Genomic DNA, 15,619 nt, shown 5'->3' on the forward strand with positions numbered 1-15,619 from the left:
TTGATTTTGTCCTCGAGCTCCACAAAAGCCCCCCTGAAGGACCCGAAATACTTCAAAAGTTCAGGCTGGGTACTAAGCACCTGGAATTGGAGCGAAGGCCTCACATCCACAACAGAGGCTTTAGAGCTCAGGGCGATGTTGAGAAACCTTCAGAGGCCGTAGACAAGGCTTAGCCCAAGCCCTACAGTCACAGTGCAGAAGCCAAACCCACCCTAAGCAATTTCAACTCGTGCTCAGCTCAGCTTTAACCCCCAGAACATGACTCTCTGCCGGGCTGCTCATGTCTGAAGGTGAGAAAGAGCACGCCAAGTCATGAGAACTCGGTCTTAAAGGGAAATCGAGGTTAAAATTTAAAGACAAAGCTGGAAATTAAATATTTTCATCCACTGGAATTACACTTATCTGCAAACCCTAAAAGTAAGTGTGCAGGAGGAACATGATGCTCCCCAACTGTGCTACATGACTGCAGAAATGACCTTTACTCAGGATTAGTACAGTGAACAGTATCTTTAGGCGATGGTGAGCCATGCACGACACACTGTCCACATTATGCACTGCCGCTGCTGAGACTATCCTGCCCTGCAGCGCTAGGGCTACTAATCACGCTGCATGCTAAAGGACTACTGTGTCATACACACAGAGCATACAGTGGGAGAAATTAATTAACCCGTCATTTGTGCATTTAGACTTGAATCACTGAAACAGCCAGGCTGTTTTTGGTGTGCTTTTATGGTAAACCTTGAAGAAGGGGACATATTTCCATAACATGAGACCTTTTTTTAATACTGTTTTCAGCATTTTTCACGCTGGATTCAAATGGCCTCGGTAAGCATCCAAAGTAAATGTGCCTATCCTGCAAAGAAATCCCTTTTTTAGAGTACTATATCGATGCATACACAAGCAAGGAGCATTTTAAGAAGCTGTTGATACAAATTCTCACATTGTATTAAACTGTAATGTTAGCAGAACACACTGTATTCTCTGAGTGTGGGAAAAACTCCACTGAGCCACAACAATTCAACGGTAAATTTGCAACATCAGCTCCTGTCTCAACATGTGTCCCTAATCTCCAATGAAGACACCTCTGCTCCTGAATGCACAGAAACACACGTCTTCCTCCATGTAACATGTTGACAGTGAAGCCCTGTCATGACATGGCTGAAGCTGTCCACCTCAGGCTAACCGTTTATGACCGGGCCTCTCCCCTCCAGGCTCTCTAATTGCTGCGGTAATGTTATTATGAAATGGAAAGCAGCATCAAAGGCAAGGAAAGGTTACGAAACCCTGCTGTTTGCTATTTTTCTTTTAGACATGTGCAATGGATTGGTGCACGAATGACTCCTAAAACCTGGAGAGGAGTTAGCATTTCACCGCTACAATTTCCCTCACTTTGAAGCTGCTTTTTTAGACATGTTTTTGGTGAGATGCACAAGTTCTGTGGTTCACACAAGGTTAACATATTTCCAGAGTTTGTTCTGCATTAAACATAATGTCTGTTAATACTAGTTAATACTAAATGCATCACGGTGAACATTAGCCACCTTTAGCTTAGCTGTGGTGGCATAAAGTCATGTTTCTTTTTAAAGCCTAACGTTATCTTTATACTATTGCATTTATGCTTCAAAAATAATAAAAGTGGTGTAAATATGTGAAGGTAATTCTGCTGAACAAACCGTGTACGTACACAGAGCTAATTTTTGTATTGCTAACTCCTGGGTCACTCTATTAGCAGGGTTGTTTTTCGGGGGAGTGTTTAACTGAAATCTGTCCCCACTGGTCAGAGTGACTTTAATTGATTTGACGTCTAAGATTAAGGGGTTACCACACCAGGAGACTGTAATCAGTACCTATGAGTAAGACATCTTAAAATCATATATCTATGTCAAGGAATGTGACCTCAAGCGTTGTGCACAAACACGAGGCCCTGGCCTGGAGAGACTGAAAGAGAGTGTGGCATGCGTGCTGTGTGTGTGTGTGTGTGTGTGTGTGTGTGTGTGAGTGGGTGTGTGTGTGTGTGTGTGTGTGTGTGTGTGTGTGTGAGTGGGTGACACTGATGCAGCGCTATGTGCCAGGGGGCTTCAACCTTTTGCAAGTGGCAAAGGCAGACGTGATGAAGTCATGTTGACAGTGTGTAACCTGCGGTCAGATGTTTCTTTTTTAACACAATTTTGCTTTTGCTTTTCTCTTCCAATCCCAGGGCCAGTTAATCAAATACACTGACAGCAGCAGATGGAGTCAAACGAGAAACTACTATTTAAATACTGCCTCTATTTAGACTATAGGACTATTATGTTTGTCTACTTTTTAAGTATGCAATATCTCAAGGGCATACTCAATATAGATTGTACTTGTGGTATATGGACAGTCCAAAGGCTTTCCACCATTCTACAGATACGAACAATAGATCTGCATTTGAAATGGACTAGCTTTACACGTTTAAAGTGGTGGTATTTTGTAGAAATGTGCTAAATTATTAGAGGAACATAAACAAATGTTCATATCTATAGTCAGTATACATTATATATACAATAAAACCCTCCTTAGACGATGGGGGAAAGCAAGAGAAAGGGTGACGCATGCCTCAAATATTCCATCCCTGCAAACGCTTTATAGTCACCGCATTGAAAAGTGCATCTTGTAAACTGAACAGTCTATTATGGGAGTTTTTCTTATCATATTTATTGTGTTCTGTGCATGCTCTCCCTCTGTTTTATCTCCTGCTCACACATGGGGGGCGTGGAGGGGGCGGGGCTTCTGTGGTTGCGTCATCTTACCAGGAAGAATCGCTCAGTGAGCAGAGAGCGGAGGAGAGGGTGAGCAAGTACCTGAAAGTAGGTAAAAAATATCGCTGTAACTTCTAACCGGGACTAAATTATACAAAATAAGCTTCTCAGTTATTCAAATGGAAGCTTATGTGTGCCTGTGTCGCTTGGTTTATCAGAGAGAGGAACTTTATTCGGAGGTAAAGTTTCCACGAGTTCAGTCAAGGACATCAAGCCACATTTCGGATTTGGTGTGAAAGCCAATATGGATTTCTTGCAGTTTAATGTGTTTTCGGCTTTAATGCATCATTTAACATTTCTTAGATCTGTTTCTGAAATATTGAGGTGGTCTGGTTAATTCGGCATATATTTGGATGATAACTAAATCAGTATTTGTACAAAAAGGACATTTGTTCTCACTATTTCCTCTTGTGTATTTTAACGAGTTCTGAATTGTCTAGAACAGTGGAGTTCGAGGATTCAGATTTGCATTAATGGCAGACCTGATTAGTAATATTTTGTGGTATATTTTTGTTGTAGTACTCAGATGTATTGTACTTGAGTAAAAGTAGAAAATTGGCATCAAAATGTACTTAAAGTAGCGACAGTAAAAGTAGTCATTGTGCTGATTTCAGAATAATATCTCTGACATGTTTTATTATTATTGATCATTAAAGTGTTATCAAAGCTGGCAAAGTTGCAGCTAGTCGAGGTCATTTGAGTCTAAATGAACAGTCTGCATGTGTCCTCTCCACAGATTCATCAGTGCAGTATGCCTGAGGACATGGCGAGGCCTTTAATCCGCGACAGAGGCGAAGCAGGAGGCTCCAGACATCTGGAAGCCTCAATGTCTGACGCTCCCGTGGTCGGCATCGTGGGGACGGGCGACTTCTCCCGCTCGCTGGCCAGGAGGCTGGTGTCCTCGGGATACCAGGTGGTGGTGGGGAGTCGAAACCCCAAGCGCTCTGCGGCTTTGTTCCCCGAAGAGGCCGAGGTGACACACACACACTGACACACACACTCACCCTCAAACTAAGCATGTAATGAGTGGTTGTGTTCCCGTCCTACGGTGATAATTATATATTTACTCACTGACTTTGTCCACAAGGCATAATAACAGCTGCTATTATCCTGAAGAGATGCTTAGCAGATAATCTCCGCTGTGGTATGGGAACACAATAACGCAGCTTTGCATTGTCAGGGTTTGTCACTGCGAAACCACAAGGATTCTTATAAATGTAACTTCTTATATTTGTAACCATTTCTCTGCTTCCAGGTGACCTCTCAGATGGAGGCTGCCGGTCAGGCGGACCTGGTGTTTGTGGCTGTTTTCCCCGAGCATCACTCCACGCTGCTAGAGCTGAAGCCCTCGCTGGCTGGAAAGACGCTGGTGGACGTGAGCAACAGTTTGAGAATCAACCCTGACGGGCCTTCGAACGCCGAGCAGCTGGCCGACCTGTTTCCAGAGAGCGACGTGGTCAAAGGGTTCAACACCATATCAGCCTGGGCGCTGCAGAGAGGACCTCGGGATGGAAGCAGACAGGTGGGAAACATCTGCTCATAGTTTACATTCGTGGAGATACAGTCATATTTCTTACATTTTTAACCTCCTTCCTGCAGATCTTCCTGTGCAGTAACAGCAGCAAGGCCAAGAGCTCAGTGATGCAGCTCTGTCGTAGGCTGGGCTTCATCCCGGTCGATATGGGCCTCCTCTCCTCTTCTCTGGAGATTGAAAACCTCCCGCTGTATCTCTTCCCTTCCTGGCGCACCCCCATCCTCTGCACCCTGTTTCTCTTCATCTTCTTCTACCTGTACAACTTCCTGCGGGACGTCCTGCAGCCCTACGTCACGGCGAGGAAGAGCGTCTTCTACAAAATGCCCATTGAGATGGTGAACGTCACTCTGCCCTCCGTGGCCTTGGTGATGTTGGCGCTGGTTTACCTGCCCGGTCTGTGCGCCGCCTTCCTCCAGCTGTGGTCGGGCACCAAGTACAACCGCTTCCCTGGTTGGCTGGACCGCTGGCTGAGTAGCAGGAAGCAGTTTGGACTGTGCAGCTTCCTGTGTGCAGCTATGCACGCCATCTACAGCCTGAGCCTCCCCATGAGGAAGTCTGCACGCTTTAAACTGCTCCTCGCTGTGAAACAGGTGAGGGAAATCCTGATTCATTAATGAGGCCTGCAGCAGAGAGATGTACAGTGTTTGTGAATGAATCAGAAATTGGTTTTCACGATAACTGAACGCTCGTCAGTTATTTGTGACTTTTATTTTGAAATCCTCCAGATTCAAAAACACAAAAGTGACCTTTATTATTTAGACTGTTTGTTTATCTAGTCATTCACAACACGTAGAACAAGCTGCAATAAATTCAACAAACCAGCCCCTAACATGTGCTGTCTGTTATCTGCCGTCCAGATGAAGGAGGGGGACGAGGTGTGGGTGAATGAGGAGGTGTGGAGGATGGAGCTGTACGTGTCCGCGGGCATCATGGCGCTCGGACTGCTCTCTCTGCTGGCCGTCACCTCGCTGCCCTCCGTCGCCAATTCTGTGAACTGGAGAGAGTTCAGCTTCATACAGGTACTCACAGACACAAGAAACAGGAGGTAGAATTGAATTGTTGTCCCTCAGGTGCCATTTCTGTATCAAATATTCAAGATTCAAAGGCTTTATTCTCATATGAGCAGCTGCAGTGTAGGCATAGATACACAGCTGTTTGCACACAGCCAGATCGGATTAATACACAATGATGGGTGAAGATTGACAGACACTTGACACACACACACACACACACACACACACACACACACACACACACACACACACACACACACACACACACACACAGGCGTCACGCTGATGTAGACAGATGCACTCCATGTCTCCTACATGCACTCCTGCTGCTGCCCCAGATTTGGCGCTAAACTCGGGCTGTGACACAGCCGTGACTCAGTCAACACACACACCCACACACACACTTCCTCCTTCACCCCCCCCCATGGTGGCTTCTATTTCCCCATGACTCGTGGTCTGGCTGCTTTTTCCCTTTCATCTTTCCGTTCAACTAATCCGGTGGCCGTCAGATTAGTCATGTGCCGAGAAAAGGAGCGATGAGGAGAAACTTTCTGCCCTGAACATCCAGACCTGCTGCCCGCAGCCCCAGGAGTGAGTGAGTGAGTGAGTGAGTGAGTGAGTGAGTGAGTGAGTGAGTGAGTGTGAGTGAGTGAGTGAGTGAGTGAGTGAGTGAGTGAGTGAGTGAGTGAGTGAGTGAGTGAGTGTGTGTGTGTGTGTGTGTGTGTGTGTGTGTGTGTGTGTGTGTGTGTGTGTGTGTGTGTGTGTGTGTGTGTGTGTGTGTGTGTGTGTGTGTGTGTGTGTGTGTGTGTGTGTGTGTGTGTGTGTGTGTGGGTACACCAGGGAGAGGATGCTTACTTGTTTATAATAGATATGCAAGCAAGAGAAAATAAAATAATGAATTCAGGTTTATTTTTATTTCTCAAGGGATAGCAATGAAAGATAACTGTGTTTAGGTAAGTGTGTACCAAGATAAATAAAACCGTTGGTCTCTTAAAATACCACATATGGCTATCCTATGACAGAAATGGGCCTTGGTTAGTCATCATTAATGTCCTTATGTTATAAAAACAATACTTCCCCACTTTGCCTGATGACACACATCTTATAAAAAGTCCTGAAACAGCTGGGCACTGTGGGTTCAGCAAAAGTGCTTTAACAGGAGGAAGTAGAGCATTTGTTTGACTTTTCAATCCACTTTAAATACAACACAGCACTCTCCATTTGTTGTAGCAATAATAGGCTTTTATTTTGACTAGTCGAGGCAGTAAAAGCGTAGGTATTGCATGTTGACGCACAGAAGAGGCTTCCCTGGAGTTGCGATTTAAGGCGCCTGGCTCGTCCGAATCAGTCTCAAATTATTACTTTAAGTCTGTTGTCTCTCTAGTTTTATTCACTATGCACAAATTACAGAAGACCAAATCACATTTCTGTTCACATCTGTTACTAAGGGGTGTGTTTGAAGGAGCAGGGCTGGAAATGTGATGGCAAAAATCTCTCTGGCATTTTGATAACTGATTATTTACGATATAGTCAAATCAAGTCTATAATTTTGCTGCAGCTCCATTTGCAACATCACAAGGACGCGTATTCAGACAAGACACAAGGAAACATCATCTCGTACTTTTAAAAACTCTTCTGTTCTTCAGTCATCTGCAGGCACTCTAGCAAGGAGTCATCACTCTGTCAAGTGGAAATAATTATCATCTGTGAAGAATGCTGCCGTCCTGAACCCCTGGCCTCCACCAGACTCATTCTGAGGAAGCTTGTTTTAATCAGTTGGCTCTGTAAAGAGCGTGCACACACACACACACACACACACACACACACACACACACACACACACACACACACACACACACACACACACACACACACACACACACACACAAACACAACAGTGGGGTCATGAGTGGTGGGTCAGTGTGTGTCCTCGGGTCTGCAGCATCCTGTGAGACATGACTTAATGTAATGAACTGGTATGAACTCAGAAGAAGTCACTTAAAGGGGAAATATGGCAGTTCTGTTGACATGGTTTTCCTACATATTTAGAGCTAAGATAGACTAAGAGGCGGGACATCTCTAAGCAGTTGACCAATCACAGCCAGCTAACCAACCGGAGCTCTGGTTTCAGTCAGAGGGTGAACAGAGGTGCTTATTGAACATTAAAGCGTGGAGACATGTCCCAGCTGAGACACTAAGTACACCTAAAAATGTCTTCTCTAACCACTATTTACCTTTATCTCCCTCCTGCAGTCCACAGTAGGTTACTGCGCCCTGTCCATGGCCACCGTCCACACTCTGCTCTACGGCTGGGGCCGAGCCTTCGATCCGGCCCAGTACCGCTTCATGATGCCGCCCACCTTCGCCCTGGTGCTGGTTCTGCCCTCCGTGGCTCTGCTGGGCCGCCTGGCTCTCTTCATGCCCTGCGTGGCCCGGCGGCTCGCGCAGATCCGCCGCGGGTCGGAGAAGAGCCGACACATCCGCTTCAGGCTGCCCGACGACGACTGCCGCAACGGGCTGGAGGACGTCAGCAACGTGTGAGACACACTGATAAATTGTAGCTCCAGACTTAAGGGTGTGAACGCAGAGCGCATTAAGTGTGCACTCGCACTCAGGAGGTAAATGATTCATAGTGAGGGCTCCTCTCTCCATCTTCAGGGATGTGTGTGAGCTTCTTTCTAACCAAATAACCTGATCAGTCCTGATGAAGTAGAGCTATGGTAATCAAACTTATTGCACTATGCATCGTCACTAATGAGTGTTTAGCTTTAATTTATTGTTTTGTGTCGTTAAAGCTTCAACAAGACACGTTTAATGTATGCTGTTATACTCCTAATGACCTGCTGAAGGCTTCACAGCTGAAGCAGGGCAACAGGATTTAGTAAGAGTCTTTGAACGTCAAGACTGCTGCAAAGATGTCCGTTCCGACACTGTTTCGATGTCTTTTGATGTGACGTCAGGTCTTGGACATCTTTGACATTCAGATAATATAGTTATTTAACCATTTTGGGAATGTGTGAAAGTAATTGTGGTTGGGATGAAACCACATGAACACACCTGGTTACAGAAAAAGCTGCAGAATGCCTTTCAGAAAGTCTATGCAAAGAGAGCTGTATGTGTCATGGTTACGGTCTGCTTCCTCAGATTGATAATGTGCATCAGATCTGATCATATTAGAACTGTTGCAAAAAAGTCGGCCCTTTTATACATTTTATTCAGTCTCTGACTCAGGTTTTGTTATCTCTTGGTGCCAACTGGAAACTGAAGCTGTGTGCGGTATTACATTATTTTCTGTGTTGTTTTTACGTGTTAACCTGACCTGCTGATGTGCACCCATCAAACACAATCCACCTTAAATATGAAAAGGCTGTTACAAAACTTTCCTACATTGAAAACCGTTTTCTGCTTTCTTGAGTTTATGTTTTATTAGTGGCCAAAGATGATTCTCTCTGTTAGATGTTTTGTGAATCTAAGTTATCTTTATAGTAGAGTACTGTATGTTTTTCTATCACATATGTGTGAATGTAAATAATTCAAATGGACATTTGTAGAACATAGAATAAATCCTTTTTTCTACAACGATCTGTTTATTTTATTGTATTTATGTCTTTAAAATATAAGAAATACATGCATTTGTGGATGCTTCTTGTAAGGAGGTCTTTAGACTGATCAAATAAATCAAGTAAATGTAAATCTGAGCTCGAGTGTGACTATCTTTAAGGTGGGTGCTGCCATCTTGTGGCGGAGAAACGATCACTCCTCGTCCACAAAGATAGAAACTTCCTTTGATATAAATGTGTATTTTGGGGAAAGATACTTAAAAGTGACATTGGTTTTTTATTCTGTAAAGTCTAAACAGAGTTGTTAAGTCAAATAAACATTAGATTATTATTATTATTGTTGAGATATATTATTTGTAGTGCAACTGGAAACTCCCACTGTCTACTTCATATACTTTGCTTGCCTAAATTAATTAAAGCAGCATGAGAAAAATGACTGTGGAATAAATCACATATTTACATTTCAAGATATAATGTAAGAAACTCTGATGGTAAACTGTTCCTTTTATTTATGTCTGAACTGTAACATCGAACAGCTGTCTGCTCTCAGTGTGTCTTTTAAGAAACCTCCTCCTTTCATTGTCTGACTTGATGACCTGATTTCAGGACGGGTTTAACCAGCACACGCTGAAGGAGCAGCAGCAAGGTGTGCCACTCTCACACAGCAGTCATGAATGTAAGTACTAACTCTAAGCCGTCACTACTATGGAAAACAAATGATTGATTGTGCTTTTAGGGTATCACTCCGTTGTGTTTACAGGTGACGTTGTTACAGCTATGGTTTTAAAGTTAGATCATAGAGAAATGTTGAGTTTAAATAACGCTGTTTTTCTGCCCTGCCAGGAGTCCTTTGAGAAAGCCGTAGAGGAGGTGAAGATACTGAAAGAGAGACCAGGCTACGGCGTGCTGGGGGATATTTACGGTTTATATAAACAAGCCACGGTCGGGGATGTTAACATAGGTGAGTCTCAGGTTTCAAACAGTGTAGAATTAATATGGAAACACTTGGAAAAAGACTCGGAGTTACCCAGATACCTGCAGGGTGCGGTGAGATGAGAATCAGGTCGGACTAGTTGGGTGTCTATCTGTGAAAGAGGCCACAACTGATATAAAGCCGTTAATTTAGAGTGACCAGCAACACAGCACACCCATGTAATACATATGCAACTGAAGTGCTCAGTAACAAGGATATAAAGAAGTGTGTTTGTGCAAAAATATGAGAGCATAGAGTATTGTGTGTGTAGAAAGGTCAGGTGTGAGCTAAACCCCCAGCACTATCTGCACGTCTTTTTAATGCCATGCATTTTTTGCCATCAGATAAAACATTAAGGGTATAATGATGATAATGATTACTTAATGTGTGCAATTCTTCTGCACTGAGCACTTTTACGGTTGATACTCAAAGTCCATTTTCCTTTCAGTTTTTTCACTCTTATTTGCTTTAACATCCTCAGATCGTCCAGGGTTTTTCGACCTGGCAGGACGAGGAAAATGGGATGCATGGCAACGGAGAAAAGGTAACATCTTTACCCAACTACATACAACTTTAACTGATATTGATTCCGCTGTTACACCCTTTGCTTATTATTTTATCTTTTGGAATGACAGGCCTGGGCAAAGACGAAGCGATGGTGGCTTATATCAAATTGGTGGAGGAGCTGAAGATAAAATATGGGATATAGAGTCAGAGTCTCACGCCTTCTGTATTATTTCCAACATCACATTTCTCCTTTTGTTCAATAGACAACACATTGGACTCCATTTAGAACAGATTTGACCTGCTGCTGCACTCTTTGCTCTTTAATTGCTGACAAAATGTAAGACACTGTAGTGTGCTCAAATGAAGCGAGGGTCAGCAGGTGATAAGCTTCATCATCTTCTGACTCGTCTCATGTGAGTGCTGTTCCTTTTAAGTGCAAACACAATGTACATTTTCCTATAAAAATGTAAAATAAAAAAGCATTGGCTTTGCAAGACTGGTATCAAAAACAAAGACTTGTTCTTCTTTGGGCCTCAAAATGTTTCTGCTGTTCTCTAAGAAACAACTTGTGAGGCCACATGTCCAACAAGTGCATTTAAAACAAACAGTGTATGCTTTGAGGTACGATTACAGTTTTGGTCAAAGGAGTCTGGTGGATTTAGAGAAAGCTTTAGTTCCCCGTCGGTAAGGGCTCTCTGAAAACAAGGTAAACATCCAGAACATTGTGAATATAGACACGTACAATGGAGCTTATATAGATTGTTTTATATGGATAATAAATTGGTATTTCTATACAAGTGAAGTTTGATATTACTAACTGGGCCTCCTCAGTGCTTTTCACATCGTTATGTCATCCAATAAAATCCCTCCAGAGATCAGAAACACAATCTGCAGTGGTGTACTGACTGACTCCATCAGGTATCGACGGACGGAGAGACTAAACGAGCCCATCGGAGCTGGAGTCACACCTCCACGGTGTCCACGGGGCCTGCGAGGGTGCAGGGCAGCAGGGAGACCTGGGTGTGGGGGGAGCCGCTGTGGCTGATGGAGCCGTGGTGCTGCCTCCGCCGGCTGGGGAGATGCTGAGTCAGCTGCCACCTCCTCCACCTCCTCTGGATCTCATGCTGCACCTGGAGGAAAACGCGCTCAGTAACAGGTGCTTCGGTTGCAGGTTTTCTTGTTTAAAATGAACGACTTACCTCCCCGTTCATGAAGCAGTAGAGCACAGACACCACAAAACCCTTAAAGAGAAGATTTGGTGACTTTAATACCAAATATCCTGTGAGATTATCAACAAGATTTAACAGAAAGCTACTAAGCTGGTCGACAAGAAGCTCCATCACATCCAATTATAGCTTGCATGCTAATTGACAAGGAGGTGAGTTTAGTTTTATTTCTCATTGTTCTTTTTCCTCTTAATTGGCCTCCCCTTTACCTGCGTGGAGGACAGCGCCAGCTCTGCAAAGATCCAGATCTTAAACACGGAGCTGCTGACTTCAACAGGTAGGAACACAAACAGGATGTAGTGCAGACCGAACAGAGCCACCAGGAAAAAGGTGGATTTGATCAGCCTCCTGGAAGACAAAATAGTACTGTTTGTTTAGCCGCATTGAAAATACAAATAGGTTTCCGGGCATTAGCCTTTTGTATCATGTCTGAGGTCTCTTTCTGCCCCTGTGCGTGTGTGTACTTTTACTCAACTTTACATGACAAATAGACACAATCTCTATTATGTTATCCTATTCAAAATACCCGTCCTCAAATACACTGCTTTTTTCTTAAGTAAACTAACACTGTCATCAGCTTTACATGAAGTATGACATCTGTACAACAGTACTCACTTATACTGGCTGAACTCATTCCTCTGTGCGTCTGGCATCCTGAGTTTGTTCACCAGGATCTTCAAAATGCCCAAGAAAAAGACGAGGTTCATCTGGAATTATTAAATGACAATTGTTATAATACATACGGAGTTATTTGTCATTTTAAGAAGGACTTTATATATGTTTATGTTCTGAAAATGAAGCAGTTCTCATCTAAAATCAGGCAAAAAGCTGAAAAGTGTACTCCCCAAAACGTATTATATTACTACTAATGTAACGGTGTTAACAGAGGATGAAATGGAAGTAAAAGAGAGGTTTTTACAGATATAGTCAGAAGAACTGGCACTCGAAGTATCCACCAAATCCATTCATGCCTCCTGGTTTCCCAACAGCTGTGGGGATAAAGTAAGACGTACAATCAAACCCTTTGATAACGACACAGCAGGCGAATCGGATTTCATCCCCACTTACCCTTCGTCTTCATAAAAGTACTTGGCACATCCCCAGGAGACGATGACAATCAGAGGTAAACCTGAGGGATGACGTGATCTTGGGTAAATGAAAAGCTTCATAGGGAAAGGTAAAGGTGGATTTGTGTTAGCAGCCTCCCTACCCCAGCTCAGGACGATGTACCAGGCCAGGTGTTTCTTCAGGGAGAAGAAGGAGCGGCTCACCAGCGTGAACAGGAAGTGACCCTCCGCCAGCAGCCAGCTGTAGTTGGCCAGGATGGAGTAGTTGGAAAACATCAGCACCACCTTACACACCACCTGCCGCACAGGAAAGGTGTGTGAAAACAATCTCTCCTTCCTGTGTAATGCAGGGGAGTGAAGCGGCTGCATTGTACCGGGTAGTAGTCGCAGTGGTAGAGCTCCTCGTTGTGAAACAGCAGGGAATCTCTGATGAAGATGAAGATGGCTCTCAGGATGAAGGAGATAAACAGCTGGATGTGGATGTGGTTCCTGGTGCAGTGCAGCTTTCTGAAGGAACAGTTTTACGATCATACTTTAGTTTATTTGGTTGAAGAAAGGATAAAGATAAGGTGTTTCTCACCTGAACAGACAGAAGATGGTGACGGCGATGGAGAGGGAGATGAGGGAGAGTGTGTAGCCCACCGTGTACATGGTCTTCACGTAGGAGAAATACAAATGGGAGTCTGAGGACTGAACAAGTAAAAAACCATCACTTTATCATGCATTGTTTAGACAGAAATGTACCTTTAAATGTGGGCAGTCTAATGTGCAAAGGGGGAGTTAATGAGGGCTTCAGGTTTTTAATTAATTGATTTTATTTCAAGGTTTATTTTTGAGATTCTTAAACTCTGCTTACTTTTATTAGTGTAAGTGTAAAGTTTTTGTCAGGTAAAACATAGCCCTGTATTCACTCTTATTGTATGTTAGCTGTAAGAGAAATACACCTTGCTACAGTAAGTATAAATGTGCAGTAATGCCTGAACATTTCCCTCTTATGCGTCTTTTCTTAACTTATAACACAGATGAAACTAAAACCCTGTTATTCTGAGCAAGTGAAAATGTACAAGTAGAAGCTTCCTATGTTTGTATTAAATAAACTAAACATACTGTATGCATATTAGTTTCCACTAACCTCTCCGAGAAAGTGGAGTGTCTCATTGAAGGTGTAGCCGCATGCATCTTCATGTGGAACCAGCGGGTCCGTCCAGCCGCTGGCAGTGCAGTTACGATGCACTTTAGCTGCAAAACAGTGTGGAATTATTACCTGTTTCTGTTGTCTGAACGGGAATATGTGCCCTAAATATGTCCTGGAGAATTACACAATATCTTTCCTGCAAACTTGGACTTACTGGAAAGTGAAAAGCTGTCTCATTACACACTCCCTCTTCATAAACGTCAGATACACTATCATGAAATCTATCCTCCTCATCTTTTAACACATACTTAGCACTCTAGTGTGTCTCTAACCAAACAGTCAGCCATAAAATCCTTGTGTACATAGAGACGCTGAGAGGGAAGATGTGAGTTCTTTAGAAAAACAAATCAGCGCTTCTGCCAATAATTAACCAGTTAACAAATGTGGGATGGATAATGGGTGTGTGTGTGTGTGTGTGTGTGTGTGTGTGTGTGTGTGTGTGTGTGTGTGTGTGTGTGTGTGTGTGTGTGTGGGTACACCAGGGAGAGGATGCTTACTTGTTTATAATAGATATGCAAGCAAGAGAAAATAAAATAATGAATTCAGGTTTATTTTTATTTCTCAAGGGATAGCAATGAAAGATAACTGTGTTTAGGTAAGTGTGTACCAAGATAAATAAAACCGTTGGTCTGGTGTGTGTGTGTGTGTGTGTGTGTGTGTGTGTGTGTGTGTGTGTGTGTGTGTGTGTGTGTGTGTGTGTGTGTGTGTGTGTGTGTGTGTGTGTGTGTGTGTGTGTGTGTGTGTGTGTGTGTGTGTGTGTGTGTGTGTCTGTGTGTGTTTCTCACCTTCAGAACTGAAAAACTCTGGACACGGCTGAGAGACAGTTTCCCCGAGGGAAGCAGGAGGCCAGCAGTTCAGCTCATCCCACATTCCCTTACACTGTACACTGATGTTGTTTTCTTACAGGTGGAACAGAAAGGACACTCTTATTCAGTTTATTTGCTACGATTCAATACCAAAAAGTCACTTTTAATAATAAAAAGGAGTGCATTGATGTGATGTTTTTTAGTGCAGGGTTCAAACTCAGCAAACCTCAAACACCGGATTCATCTGGATCATTTAGCATAACATAAACTCTGCCTAATGTAAGTTTTAGATGTCAGGGTGCATTGTGTTTTGGGACCACTAGATGTCACAGGAACATTGCTTCACATTTCTGTAAATTAAAGACTTAATTTAGAGATATCATTTTTCTCAGACTCATATTTCTTGCAATGTAAAACTCTCCTTAAGTTCAAATGTTTTTTTTTTTAAAGAGATAACACAATAGGTGTAAAATGTGCAATTTATAAACTCATGTAACTCACCTGTTTGTTGGGTAAAAAGCAGCAGATCTGTCATGCAGGTTTCCTCCTCTTTCATAAGGTTAACATGAGGATGACACCCGGATGAAGCCTATACATAAAAGGTACAAAAGTGCACTTAATCTTAACATATATAGATTCAAATCAAACTTTTAAGTTCTCACCTGGGGTAACAGTAGTACTCCAATAAGTCCAAATTTTTTCATTGTCTCTGGCAGGTTCCCTTTTCCCATCAAGATAGGTACCTACATCCAAACCTGAAGCCTCATATCTGATTAGAATGAAAAGCAAGCATCCTGCTTGCAGCAGATAAATGATATGTGAAAATCAAACATAGGCTACTCAGTGTCGATAATTATGCACAGTTCTCCTCAGGACAAATTGATACTCGACTGTCAAGGTAGCTGTAAATGAAACTTAAACCGGAAGTTATGACTTTCATAATAAAAGTGTTAAT

At 43.1% G+C, this 15,619-nt stretch overlaps 3 protein-coding genes across 7 annotated transcripts; 2 read left to right on the forward strand and 1 right to left on the reverse strand.

Moving 5' to 3' along the window:
* The first annotated feature begins 2,784 nt into the window (after window positions 1-2,784).
* LOC134861125 (metalloreductase STEAP3-like) lies at window positions 2,785-8,910 on the forward strand. Of its 5 annotated transcripts, XR_010165375.1 has the most exons (7): window positions 2,799-2,962; window positions 3,520-3,756; window positions 4,039-4,305; window positions 4,383-4,907; window positions 5,175-5,336; window positions 7,380-7,478; window positions 7,584-7,675. XR_010165375.1 is itself a non-coding variant. In XM_063878141.1 (6 exons), exons 2-6 carry the CDS (start codon window positions 3,535-3,537, stop codon window positions 7,869-7,871), a joined length of 1,464 nt encoding a protein of 487 aa, XP_063734211.1. In that variant the 5' UTR covers window positions 2,785-2,835; window positions 3,520-3,534; the 3' UTR covers window positions 7,872-8,910. The 5 variants fall into 5 exon arrangements, 4 of the variants coding, with proteins under 4 accessions (XP_063734211.1, XP_063734210.1, XP_063734212.1 ...); XM_063878141.1 differs by lacking the exon at window positions 7,380-7,478 and having other exon boundaries at window positions 2,785-2,835; window positions 7,584-8,910; XM_063878140.1 differs by lacking the exon at window positions 7,380-7,478 and having other exon boundaries at window positions 2,789-2,831; window positions 7,584-8,910.
* Window positions 8,911-9,477: 567 nt separating this feature from the next.
* LOC134861144 (acyl-CoA-binding protein-like) lies at window positions 9,478-10,895 on the forward strand. Its single transcript, XM_063878165.1, has 4 exons — window positions 9,478-9,566; window positions 9,734-9,851; window positions 10,345-10,407; window positions 10,499-10,895. The coding sequence occupies exons 1-4, from the start codon at window positions 9,561-9,563 to the stop codon at window positions 10,570-10,572; spliced, it is 261 nt and encodes an 86-aa protein (XP_063734235.1). The 5' UTR covers window positions 9,478-9,560; the 3' UTR covers window positions 10,573-10,895.
* Window positions 10,249-15,471, reverse strand: sctr (secretin receptor). Its single transcript, XM_063878164.1, has 13 exons — window positions 15,327-15,471; window positions 15,166-15,253; window positions 14,644-14,757; window positions 13,796-13,902; window positions 13,244-13,353; window positions 13,038-13,170; window positions 12,807-12,960; window positions 12,665-12,725; window positions 12,516-12,585; window positions 12,212-12,303; window positions 11,806-11,944; window positions 11,570-11,611; window positions 10,249-11,500 (listed from the first exon to the last, which is right to left on the reverse strand). The coding sequence occupies exons 1-13, from the start codon at window positions 15,393-15,395 to the stop codon at window positions 11,333-11,335; spliced, it is 1,347 nt and encodes a 448-aa protein (XP_063734234.1). The 5' UTR covers window positions 15,396-15,471; the 3' UTR covers window positions 10,249-11,332.
* Between the last annotated feature and the right edge of the window lie 148 nt (window positions 15,472-15,619).

The sequence above is a fragment of the Eleginops maclovinus genome, chromosome 24, assembly GCF_036324505.1.
Source record: "Eleginops maclovinus isolate JMC-PN-2008 ecotype Puerto Natales chromosome 24, JC_Emac_rtc_rv5, whole genome shotgun sequence".
Classification (NCBI taxonomy): Eukaryota; Metazoa; Chordata; class Actinopteri; order Perciformes; family Eleginopidae; genus Eleginops; species Eleginops maclovinus.